This window comes from Pipra filicauda, unplaced genomic scaffold (genome assembly GCF_003945595.2).
Source record: "Pipra filicauda isolate LSUMZ 115617 unplaced genomic scaffold, ASM394559v2 scaffold682_size158433_pilon, whole genome shotgun sequence".
Lineage (NCBI taxonomy): Eukaryota > Metazoa > Chordata > Aves > Passeriformes > Pipridae > Pipra > Pipra filicauda.
The window spans coordinates 136310-148517 of record NW_024104845.1 but is presented as its reverse complement, the minus strand read 5'-3'; the positions used below and the strand labels follow the sequence as shown (position 1 = coordinate 148517).

Here is a 12208-nt window from a genome sequence, read left to right as displayed (position 1 = left end):
ACTGTGACCCTCCTGAACCCCTTATCCAGCACTGAGACCCTCACTGTAGCCTGTTTCTCGGCCATCCCGCCTCTCCCAACTCCCAGATGCCCCCTTTTCCTTGATCCAGGCACCCCCTGGACCCCCATTCCTGGCCATCTCACCCCGTGACCCCCCATTCCTCAACCCTGGGGACCTCTGGGCCCCCTTTCCTGGGCAGAGGGACCCCCTGGACTCCCTCCATTCTACCTCTCCCAATCCCTGTATCCCCCTTTTCCCGGATGCTGGGACCTCCTTGAACCCTCAATCCTTTGCAGTAGGACCCCTGGTACCCCCTACCCCAGCACTGACACCCCCTGCACCAACTTCCCTGGGATCCCCAAACCCCCTTCTCGGCTCTCCCAGCTTTCCCAGTTCCCCCTTCCCATGACCCCCCTGGACCCCCTAAATCTCCGTGTCCCCCCAGTTCTCCACTCCCTGCGTTACATGGATGTGATGGTGACGGAGCCCAGCCCAGGGATCCCTCAATACCTGTCCGTGGGATATGTGGACGGGATCCCCTTTGGGCGCTACGACAGCGAGCGGGGCCAGACAGAGCTGCAGACGCCGTGGATGGCGGCCGGAGCTGAGCCAGGATATTGGGATAGAGAGACCAAGATCAATGAGAGGAACCAGCTCATTGCTACCACCGACCTGGAGACAGCGCGGGGCCTGTACAACTGGAGTGGGAGTGAGTGGGGGGAGCCGGGGAATGAGGGGATCTGTGGGGCTGGGATGTGGATCCAAGGCGCTCCAAGGGGCTGGGATGAGGCTCTGTGTGTCTCCATCGGACTCTGGGGCTCCATAGGGCTGGAATAGGGCTCCGTGGGGCTGGGACACAATTCCAGGGTCTCCATGGGTCTGATCCCACCCCCCAGGTCTCCACACGGTGCAGCGAGTTTGTGGCTGTGACCTCCTGTCTGATGGGAGCGTCCGTGGATCCTTTCGGCAAGGCTACGACGGGCAGGATTTCATCTCCTTCGAGCTGGGATCCGGGAGCTTCGTGGCGGCCGATGGAGCTGCCCAGATCACCAAGAGGAAATGGGAACACGATGGGATCGTGGCAGAGAGACAGACACATTACCTGAAGAACATCTGTCCAGAATGGCTCAGGAAATATGTTGGATATGGGCGGGAGGCGCTGGAGCGCAAAGGTGAGGGAGACAGAATTCCCATGGGAATGTGGCATTTGGGAATGTGGGATTTGGGAGGATGGAACTGAGGAACACAGGAGCTCCCATGGGAATTCTGTGGATGAATCTGAGTCATCCACATGGGAATTCTGTGAATGGATCTCACTCGAATCCCATTCCCATGGGAATTCCATGGATGGATCTCACTGTTATCCCATTCCAGAGCCCCCCGATGTCCATGTGTCCGGGAAAGAGGAACACGGGATCCTGACGTTGTCCTGCCACACGTACGGATTCTACCCCGGGATGATCGGGATCAACTGGCTGAAGGGGGATGAACTGCGGGATCAGGAGACGGAGTGGGGTGGGATCGTTCCCAACAGCGACGGCACCTTCCACAGCTGGGCCAGGATCGAGGCGCTGCCGGGGGAGCGGGAGCAGTACCGGTGCCGGGTGGAGCACACCGGAATGCCGGAGCCCGGGATCTTCGCCTGGGGTGAGGCTGGGAACGGGCAATGTGGGAACCGGGCATTTGGGAAGGAGGAATTTGGGAGTGTGGGACAGCGGGATGGGGGTAACCCTCCTCCTGTTCCCCCTCCTGCCCCTCCTGCCCTTCCCAGAACCGGAATCCGTCTGGAATTCCAGCCCGGTGTTGGTGGTTGTGTCCGTCATCGCTGCCATCATCATCATCATCGGCCTCCTGGGAGTCGGTGTCTGGAAGCTCCGATCCGGTAACTCCCGGGATGGGGGTCGGGAAGGGGCACGGATCCGCCCGGCAGCATTACGGGGATCCTGTGCCACGGGTGCTGATCCCGCTTTCTTTCCATAGGGAAGAGGGAGGGGAATGGATACGATCCCGTGCCCACCAGTGAGTCCCAGCAGCGTGTGTGGATCAAGATCCTCTGTGCAGATATCCCAGGATGGATGCCGGGATTCCAGAGGGGAATCGGGGCCTAATGGCTGGAGCTGGATTGGAAGGGGATTCCAGCTCAGGGCAGGATTCCAGAGTGGGATCAGGTGGAATTGTGGACTGGGATCAGGGCTGGATTCTGGAGTGGGATTGTGGTGGGATTGGGGTGGGATGGACGGAGCAGGATCAGGAGGGAATCCAGAGCAGTTCCTACTCTCCATGGGCTCCACAACCAGCTCCATCCCCTGGGATAGGAACAGGGACATGGTGACTCCTTTCCCTGCTCTCATCCCGGCAGGAATCATGGCCTGAACAGTCTTGGAGCTGGATCCACCCCTTCCCTCTCCCTGCAGAAAGGCAGGAGCTGCTGGCAGAGCTCATCCCACTGCTCCCACCCACCCCGACCCCCCTGCAGCTCTTCCCGATGGATCAACTTCCTGCTTTTTTCCTGTGTGAAACTGTCAGAGAGTGAAACGGTCAATGATTTCTGCATTCTGGGATTGCCAGGAGATTTTGCCGGCTTTTGCAGGACTTTGGCATTATACCTCTGATGGGCAGCTGGGCCCATCTTCCCCTCCAGTGCTGCTGAAGGTGTCAAGCCCTGGAAAGGAGAGAAGGGCTGAGTTTACCAGACCCCTCACAGGAACTCTGCGCTGGGCTGTCCGAGGTGTTGGGGGTTCATTGCATGGCCCATCAAAGCCCATCCTCCCCTGCCAATCTCGGAAGGTGGAAAAAAGCCTTTTCCCTGCCCCTCATGGGAACTCTGTGCAGACCTGGGAGACATTGGGGGTTCGTGGCATGGCCCAGGACACTGTCCATGGATATAATAACTCATAACTTCCCTGAGTGTGGGATGCTCCAAAGGGCCACGGCAGATCTCGATTAAGAAGATGGGATCTACAGTCGATATTGTACCGATGGAAGCCCTTTCAACCTAAGGCGACTGAAGGCCCACACCAAGACCTTAAACCATCTTGTCCGGGAGCTGCTTTACGCTGATGACGACACCCTCGTCACTCACACAGAAGCAGCTCTGCAGCATTTAATATCCTGCTTTACTGAGGCTGCTGAGCTTTTTGGGCTGGAAGTCAGCTTAAAGAAGACAGAAGTCTTCTATCAACCTGCACCTCAGGAAGTCTTCCATCATCCCCATATCACCATTGGCCGATCAGATCTCAAATCAGTCCAGCAGTTTAATTACCTAGGTAGCCTCATCTCCTCAGATGGTAAGATTGACAGAGAGATAGACAACAGGTTAGCAAAGGCATAGAGAGCTTTTGGAAAACTCCATATAAGAGTTTGGCGAAATAAACACCGGAAGAAAAGTACAAAGATCAGTGCTTACAGAGCCATTGTGCTGTCTACTCTCTTATATGGGTCCGAATCATGGGTCATCTACAGCCACCACCTGCGACTCCTGGAACGCTTCCATCAACGCTGCCTCCGTACAATCCTAAACATCCACTGGTCAGATGATGTGACCAATCCATCTGTTCTAGAACAGGCAACAGTCACAAGTATTGAGGTCATGTTGCTGAGAACACAGCTGTGCTGGGCAGGGCACGTCTCCAGGGTGAAGGACCAACCACCCCCTCCCTAAGATCGTGCTCTGTGGTGAACTTGCCACTGGCTGCCACAAGAGAGGAGCCCTGAAGAGGAGATACAAGGACTCCCTGAAACATCATCTCAGCCTTGGCCATATTGATCATCATCAGTGGTCTACTCTGGCCTCCAATCAGGAGGTCTGGAGACACCCCATCTCTAACGCTGCTGCTTCCTTTGAGAACGCAGTAGGATCACTCTTGAGGAGAAAAGACAACGCAGAAAGAATCATGTCTTGTCGATCCCACCCAAGGAGACTTTCTGCTCTGCTTTTTGCAACCGCTCTTATCTATCTCGTATTGGCCATTTTAGCCACCAGCGCGCTTGCAGCAAATGTGGGCAGAGCCCTTCCCAAATCTTCGTTCGCAAAGCCTGGCCATGAAAAAATTTATCTCTTTAGAGTGTTTTTTTTCCCCCAAATCCAGACTGGGTCAGCAATTCCCAGCTCAACTGTGACATGGGAATGTTCCACCCATTTGCCTCTTGCTTCCCTAGCTCTGGTGGGGAAGGAGACATGCTCCCAAAAAAACCTGTTATGTTTATCAGAAACTGCCTTGTTTCTCAATTTTAGGGTTCCTGTGGCTGCAGCAGCCCCTCCCAGGGCAATTTTGGGTTGGAATTTCCACAGCTCAGCACTTTGCATTTGGATATAAAACAGGAATAAGACTTCAACTGCCTTTTCCTCCTTTCCCTGTTCAGCAGTCCTGGCACCTTTTGTGTGGGAGCAATCCCTGGATTAACTATTCTGGGAACTGGGCTCAGGAGGTGAGAGTGATCTCAGGAGCCCACCACCAAATCTCAGGAGCTCCACCAAAATTTGGAGCCCAGTTCCCCAGCCAATATCAGAGCTGAGGCAGTCCCCACCCAGTTGTGTAAGGGAGGAAATTGTCACGATAAGAAGCACCATCCCATCTCCCTTCTTTTATCTGGCTCAAAACTGAGCTTCTCACTAAACAAAGGTTGATTTTTTGTGGGCACCCTCTGGGGCCCATGCCCTCTGTCCCTGGGCTGTTACTGTGCACATCGTCAGCAAAGCACCCACTGCTTTTGCAAATGGCTGATTACTTGAGCCATTAATCATTAACATTTCAGTCTCACAGGGGACCCTCGGGACTGCCGACAGGCCGGAGAGGGGGCATGTCGGGGAGGGGGGGAGCCTGGAGAGAGGGAACCCCTGGGGCCCACACCAGCTGAGGTGGAGGGAGCCCAGGGACCCTGAAATGTGGGGTCTGTAGAGGGGGGACCCCAGAGAGGGGGGAATGTCAGGACTGCTGGCAGCCTAGAGAGGAGGGGAGCACAGAGACAGTGTAGCATGGAGAGGAGGGACTCCTGGGACCTCTGTTTGGGGTCATGAAGTTCATTATAAATTCCTATCAGGCTGAACAAAGGCACTGGACGTGTCAGGAACTCTTATGTTTTATTGTTTTATTGTACCCAACACTTTCATGAGCTCTCAACTTCCCCCACAAACTCCTCCAAAGTACTGGCTCACAAGGCCCAACACAGCTCCACAATCTTCCCTTCTTCAGCATCCACCAATCCCGTGTGACCCAGAGACTTTGTGTAAATAGGAAGACTCGTATTCAAACGAAATAAATGAACCTACAGCAATTTTTTTGAGATCCATCCTCAGCAAAGCAGGAATGAATGGGAAATGAGAACAGCTTTCTGACTGCACCAGCTTTGGGATGGGCCCGGTGTGTGCAGCAGTGAGAGTTCTTGAGGACCACAAGGGCTTTTGTGCTGCCCTGGGAAGATGGGATGGCAGAGAGGGGCTGCAGAGCTCTCAGGATCTTCTGGAGAGGAGAGCAGGGCACACAGGAAGCCTCCTTTTCCTTTTGCCAATCTTGTTCACCCATTCAGTCCTCTCTGAGCTCCAGCTGCTGCTGTGCTCTCTCAAAGGGGCAGGAAATGTGGTGCCACTGCCCAAAGCACCCTGCCCTGGGCAAGGCGGTGGGGCCAGACCTGAGTAGGTTGTGCTAGGGAGAGGCCCTTTGTGGTGGAAAGAGCTCAGGGGAGGTGGAAGAGCTTGAAGGGAGATGAGCTGGGCTGGAAAGGACCTGGAAGAGAAAATCATCAGTGTGTATCTGACACTGTGTGACCGTGCAGGAGGAGGACTCACACCAGGGGATTGTGGTGCAGAGCCAGGGCCTGTGGAAGGTGTCAAATATTTGAAACTTCCAGAGAGAGGAGGCTGATCTGTGCCCTTGGTGGCATGAACAGACCAGGAAGGTGATCCAAGACGTTAGTTACCCCCCAGCCTCTCTCCTCAGCCATTTCTGGCACTGACTGCTCAGCCCAGGATTATGGGTGAGTTTTGCTGTGCCCCCCTCCATCCTCCTTCTGGGCTCAGGGCCTGTGCCAGGGCCATGGCCAGTCCTGCCTGGCCTCTCTTCTGGCCCAGAGCCTGGTAGATCCTGGAGCAGGACTCTCTGTGACAGAGCCTCTCCAAGATCTTGGAGAGGTCGCTGAACAGGAAAGCTCTGGGGTGACCAAGTCCCAAGGACTGCCCTGGACATCCCATCAGAGGGTCCATTCTCCACCCTGAGTGCTCCTGTCCTGGGCTGGGCCTGCACAGTTGGGGTTGTGGGGCCATGTGATGGAAGCAGGCCTGGGATGTCACAGGACAGGTTACGAACAGGGATCATGAAGCTGCTGCCAGGGGGTGACAGCAAGGCCAGGTCCAGACAAGGAATTTCTGTGCATGGCCTGGGCTGTGCAGGTGGGACTGTGGGAAAGAAAAAGCTCACCTGGAGTTGGTGGCTGCAAGAAAAGCCAAGAGCAAATAGAGCTTCAATCTCTCTGCTGGAGACCAAAGATCAAAGAGGGAAATGCAGGGTTGCTGCGGAATGGGGAGGGGGATTTAATTCCAGCAGATGCTGATGTGGTGCTGAGGGACTCCATGGCTTCTTTGCCTGAGTCTTTACTGGAAAGGTCTCTCAGGCCTCTGCTCGCTGAGGGGCTTCAAGGAGGGGAAGAACACATGTTGGTAGGAACCTCATAAAATCCCAGAAGGACAAATGCCAGTGTCTGCCCCTGTAAGGGACTCATCCTGGCCATGGCACAGGCTGGGAGCTGCCTGGCTGGGAGCAGTCCAGTAAGAAAACTCTGGTGGGCAGGGAGCTGGGCAGGAGGCAGCAAGGGAGACCAGGAGCACTCTGGGCTGTGTGACCCCTATCAAGGTGATGGATTTTCCAGGTTACCGTGCCTTGTTTTTGGTTCCTCAACATAAGAAAGATGTCTGTAAGCTTGAGCAGGTTTAGTGAAGGGGCTGGAGCACTTTGCCTGTGAGGAGAGGCTGAGGGAGCTGGGCTTGGATTGGGTGTAACCACAACAACATTCCCCTTGGAGAAGGAGTTTAGAAAGCCAAGGGTCCTCTGTGGGTTTTGGGGTGCTCGGGATCCTTTCTGGACCTTGTGACTCAAAAGTATCTTCTCTAATAAACTTTGTCTGAAGCTCCCAGTCTACCCTGTAATAGGGGGGCACTGGGAACACTGAGGAGGACACTGGGAGCGCTGGGGAAACTGGTGAGCACTGCGGGGGGACTCTGATGTCACTGGGGACCAGTGATGGACACTGTGAGCACTGGAAGGGGCCACTGGGAGCAGCGGGTATCATGTCTCAGTTGCCCCAATCCAACTCCCACTTTGAGTGGGGGCTGTGGGAGGGACCATGGGGTTCCTGTACTTTTAGAGTGCCCCCCCAGAGCAGTGAGGGTTTGACTGAGAGCTGGCATTTATTGGGGGGGAAGGAAATGGGGCAGGGGTTGCTGAGGGTGCTGAGGAGGTGAGTGTTGAGGGCGTCCAAGTGTGGGGTCCTGGGGTGCCGGGGTTGTCCAAGTGCAGGTTGCTGGGTGACAGGAGTGTTGGGGGTGACTATGTGTGGGGTGCTGGTGGAGCTGGGAACTGGAGGTGCTGGGTGCATTGGGTGTCCAGGTGCTGGGGTTGCTGAGAGTGCTGTGGGTGCTGCATGGGTGCAGCCACTTCACTCAGATGGAGATGCTGTTCTCAGTCTCCAGTGGGTTCAAGTAGTTGTATCTCAGCTCAGCCAGGTAGTTCCTCTCCTCGATCCGGTCTCGGATCTCCTCCAGCTGCCTTTGGAAGGCCCGGATAAGCCGCCGAGGTTCTGCCTCTGTGAACCGCTCCTCAGGGTACTGTCCCAGGAGCCTCTGGGGGGACAGGGATGGAGATCCCTCAGCTTCAACACCTTGGTGCTATTGGGGGGTTCTCTGGCACCCTGGTAGCAGTGGAGCAATGGTGGCCACCCTCCAGGATTGAGGACACCAAAGGTGGTGACATCCAGCCTTGTGGACTCCTTTTGGGGTTCCCAGCCCCATGGACCCACTTGGGGAGGCCATGGGAACTGTGGGGACAGACTCACCCTGTCCTTGAGTTGGGAGCTGAGGAGGATCAGAGTCACTAGGATGTTGGCAGTGGTGGCCACCTCAGGGACCGTGTCGAGGAAGTGCTGGAGGAAGGCCCGTCCCTTCTCACGGGGTGGTGGGTGGCGCATGGAGGATGGGGCATTGGGGACGAAGGCACCTAAGTCATACTGCAGGGGGACACGTCACTGGAGAGGACACCCTCCCAAAACAGCAAGGGGATGAGTGGGGACATCCCCTGGCACAGAGAGGGGAGAAATGGGAACATATTCCCAGCATGGCAAGGGGATGGATAGGAACATTCTGTCCAGCATGGACTGATGGGGACATTCTCTCCACCATGGAGAGAGGATGGGACAGATGGGGTCATCCCTTCCTGCATGAAGAGGGGATGGATGGGGACATACCTCTGGCATGGGGAGACATTGGATGGGGAGACATTCTGAGGTAGAGTGGGGAAGTCCTTACAATATGGGGACAGGAGGGATGGGGACACCCCTCTGGCATGTAGAGTGGTGTGATGTGGATATTAGTTCAAGATGGGGACATCCCTCTGGCATGTAGATTAGTGTGACGTGGACATTGGTTCAGGATGGGGACATCCCTCCTGCACATAAAAGGCTGGGAGGGGGACATGACCCCAGCACAGCTGGGGACATCCTTTAGGTCTCTGGCTCCTGTCTCACCTGCCCATTGTTGACAGCTGCATGCTGAGCCGAGCAGGTGAACATCACCATGCTGAGGAACTTGATGAGCTCTTCCACTGTCTGCAGTGAGGAGGGAACACCTGGGTGGGAGGGGGACAGCCAAGAACCTCAGGGACCTGTCCCTGTCTCCTGCCACCCCTGGGGACATGCCGTGGTAGCTGCAGGTGTGCTACCTGAGGAGGTCCTGCCCAAGAAGCCGTTGGTGAAGATGTCCATCACCCAGGCCTGCAGCTCCGTGTCCCCGCACACTGCAGAATCCCCACCATAGTAGAACGTCACAATGCCGGTGACAAAGCTGCCACAGGGATGAGATGACTGTGAGGTCCTGAGGCACACCCAAGACCACTTCCAACCCCCGAAACTGGTCTCACCTCTCAATGGCTTCCCAGAGGCTCATCCCGTCATCCCGGTAGTGGTAGTTGGGGACATGGGACATGCCACGGTGGTGGATGTCATCAGGGAGGCACAGGGACGTGTAGGTCACCTGCTCCAGGCCCCGCTGCACCACCAGCTTCAGCCCCTCATAGGTCACCCCTGAGCCCTGGGAGAGGAGTGACACCCATGGGTGGGCAGGGCAGGAGGTGCCAGACTTCAGTGTCCTCCAGTGTTCCCAGGGCACCAGTCCTCCAGGTACACACCCAGTCCCCCAGTGCACCCCAGTGCTCTCCAGTGTCCTCCACTCCAGGTTCTCTAGTGTCTCCCAGGGCTCCCATATTTCCCAGGGCCCCCCAGTTTCCCCAGTACACAACACTGTTCCCCAACAATTCCAGTACACTCCAGTGCTCTCAGTAGCACCTCAGTACCCCCCAGAACTCCCAGTAGACCTCTGCCTCCTAGTGCCCAAGTAGACCCCACCACCCCCAATACCCCTCAGTGCACCCAGTGCCCACTGTTCTCTCAGTGGCCCCCAGTGCCTCCAGTGGACTCCAGTAGACTGACCGCAATGACCCCAGTACACCCCAGTGCCCCCCGGTGCTCCTACCAGGCCCCAGTGGCCCCAGTAGAGCCCAGTACTCCCAGGCCCCAGGGCTTACCTTGTCGATGAGGCCGCCGGGGTTGATGAGGACGCTGCGCGCCAAGGTATTGATGTGCAGTGTGAAGCGGAAGTGGGGCATGAGGAGCTGAGGGGAGAACCAACACCTGGCAGGTGACCAGGGACCCCCCACATGAAGCTGGGGAGGGTGTCGCATGGGCCATTACCACTGTCAGATGAGTGAGGGGGTAGCAGGTGGCCCTCAGGGGGGACCTTACCTTGAAGAGGGGGTGGCATGTGGGCAGATGGCGCAGGGTGGCAATGGCAAAGACCTCCCCGAACAGGTGGGTCCTCAGCAGGTGGGTGAGGAGCTGGTGGATGTAGAAGTCAGCATTGCGCACCCAGGTCTTGGCCAACAGCCAGTCCCACTCGTCATCGCTCGGCAGGAAGATGGGGCTGGAGGTTCCTGGTGTTTGGCTGAGCTGTGGGACACCATCCCATGGTCTGGGACCATCCTCACCCTCCCCACGGCACAGTTGGATGTGGGGCATCCCTACCTGGATGGCAATGGGGCGCAGGAGCCCATCAGTTCCCTGGTGAAGGAGGCAGAGTGGGGCTGCCACGTATTGCTGGCGCCCATTGATGGTGTCAGCTGGGATGTCGTCTAACACCTCATAGTCCACGATGAAAATCCGACCTTCTTGCAGCTCCTTGCCCAGGTCAGTGCCACTCCCCAGTGAGCCAGCCACCATCTCTGGTGTCACCGGGAATTTGAGCGGCAAAGCAGTGCAGCACCGAATGATGATGGGGTTGTTACCATTGAGGAACTGGTAACCGAAGAACTCATCTTCTTGCCAGTGCTTGGCCACGTACTCAGGGACTAGCAGGGTGGTCGGATATCAGCACCCACTTACCCATCCTCCAGGGAAAGGGAAGCCCTGAGTGGTGGGGAGGGGAACACACAAGGCACCCACCAATATCTCTTCCCTGTGTCCGGGAGAAGATGGTGCGCATCTCATCCAGACTGTCCCAGGAGGTGCTTCTCAGCAGGAACCCTGACAGAAAATGAGAGGCCCCTCTACAGGGCAGAGGGGGATCTCAGCACAACCTCCTCTCTTCTCTGGTCCCTCTTCCCACCACCATCCAGGTCCTACCCAGTCTCAGGGCAGTGCTTACTGTAAGATGAGGAAACCAGTGAAGTCAGTGGCTCTGACACAGGAAAACTGGATATCGGAGTCCAGCTCGAGGATGGAGCCCACATTGAGGCAACGGGGCCAGCCCTGGGCGAAGTTCTTCCACCTGATGTAGTACATGGGGGCAGACATCAGCATCACTGCTGACCAGCCCACCTGGCCAAGGTGGGCCTTGTCCCCATGTCCCCACTGTCACCGGAAAGCCTCCTGCCGTGCCACCAGTTCCCGATGTCGATGTTCCTTTAGGATCTGCAGCTCATCATCTGCCAGCTTCTTCCCTGGAAAGGAGGAGATGGTGTCAAGGTTGGACCTCCAGCCGTCAGAGGAGGATTGGGGGTTAGGCGTGTCTTACCTGAGCCCTCCCGCACCTCCACCGTGGTGACCCCCTCCAGCCACTGGTAGCAGGGGAAGCGGTAAAGGGTGCCATCAGGGGCTGACACCCGGACATCCTTGCAGAACCAGGCATCCTCCAAGAAGAGCCGCCACTTGTGCAGGCGGATGAGGACAATAGGACCCAGGTCCTGCCCACAGTCCACAGACAAGCTCTTCTCCTGAAGAGGAGGGAATGGCTTCTGAAGAGTGGGCAGATGCCCCAGGGTGGCACCAGGGGACACCAGCAGAGAAGAGGTTCAGAGCATCCCCTTGCTTCCAACCCTCCAGGATACTTATCTTCCACCATCCCCCCCCAAATCCTTTTCCTCTACACCCCTGGAACCCCTTTCCGCCATTCCCCCCCTCAAAAGATCCCTTCCCACCATCTCCCAAGACTTCTTCCCACCCATCCCCACAAGACCCCTTTCCCAGCATCCTCCCCCAAATCCCTTTCCACCATCTCCTTGTATTCCCAGAAGAGTCTGTGCAGCCCCTCATGTCCCCAGGGCAGCTTATGCCACCCCTCATGTCCCTGGGACAGCTCTGCCACGCGTTGTGTCCTCATCCCCACCTGTCCCGGCAGGAACAAGAGGGAGACAGTGGTCCTGCGGCTCTCGCCTCGGCTGCCCACCAAGGTGATGGAGATGGAGTTGTTGGTGCCAGCTTCTGCCACATCACCTGTGGCCACTGTCACCTTGTACCTGGCCATGGTAAGCTGAGGTGGTGTCCAGGAGATGCCTTCAGAGAGGAGTGAGGGGCTCTGGGGTGCAAACTGCTCTTTTGTGTGTTTTGGGTGTCTCAACTCCTGTGGTTGTTGCGCAAGTGGGTGACAGATCCTTCTTCCTCAGGGGAGTGTTATCAGATCACTGCTAACAGCCAGCATCCGGTACATCTGATCTCAACAGTACATCTGATCTCA

At 56.6% G+C, this 12208-nt stretch overlaps 2 protein-coding genes across 2 annotated transcripts; one reads left to right on the top strand and one right to left on the bottom strand.

Moving 5' to 3' along the window:
- Window positions 1–474: 474 nt before the first annotated feature.
- Window positions 475–2467, top strand: LOC114001390 (class I histocompatibility antigen, F10 alpha chain-like). The gene is made up of 6 exons (XM_027746504.2): window positions 475–709; window positions 897–1172; window positions 1375–1647; window positions 1772–1882; window positions 1981–2019; window positions 2360–2467. Exons 1-6 carry the CDS (start codon window positions 475–477, stop codon window positions 2371–2373), a joined length of 948 nt encoding a protein of 315 aa, XP_027602305.2. The 3' UTR covers window positions 2374–2467.
- A 5091-nt stretch (window positions 2468–7558) lies between these two features.
- On the bottom strand, window positions 7559–11998 carry LOC114001387 (hydroperoxide isomerase ALOXE3-like). Its single transcript, XM_027746499.2, has 13 exons — window positions 11861–11998; window positions 11270–11468; window positions 11114–11195; window positions 10901–11023; window positions 10699–10802; window positions 10282–10604; window positions 10003–10206; window positions 9786–9872; window positions 9123–9292; window positions 8925–9046; window positions 8731–8831; window positions 8044–8214; window positions 7559–7831 (listed from the first exon to the last, which is right to left on the bottom strand). The coding sequence occupies exons 1-13, from the start codon at window positions 11996–11998 to the stop codon at window positions 7652–7654; spliced, it is 2004 nt and encodes a 667-aa protein (XP_027602300.2). The 3' UTR covers window positions 7559–7651.
- Window positions 11999–12208: the final 210 nt, after the last annotated feature.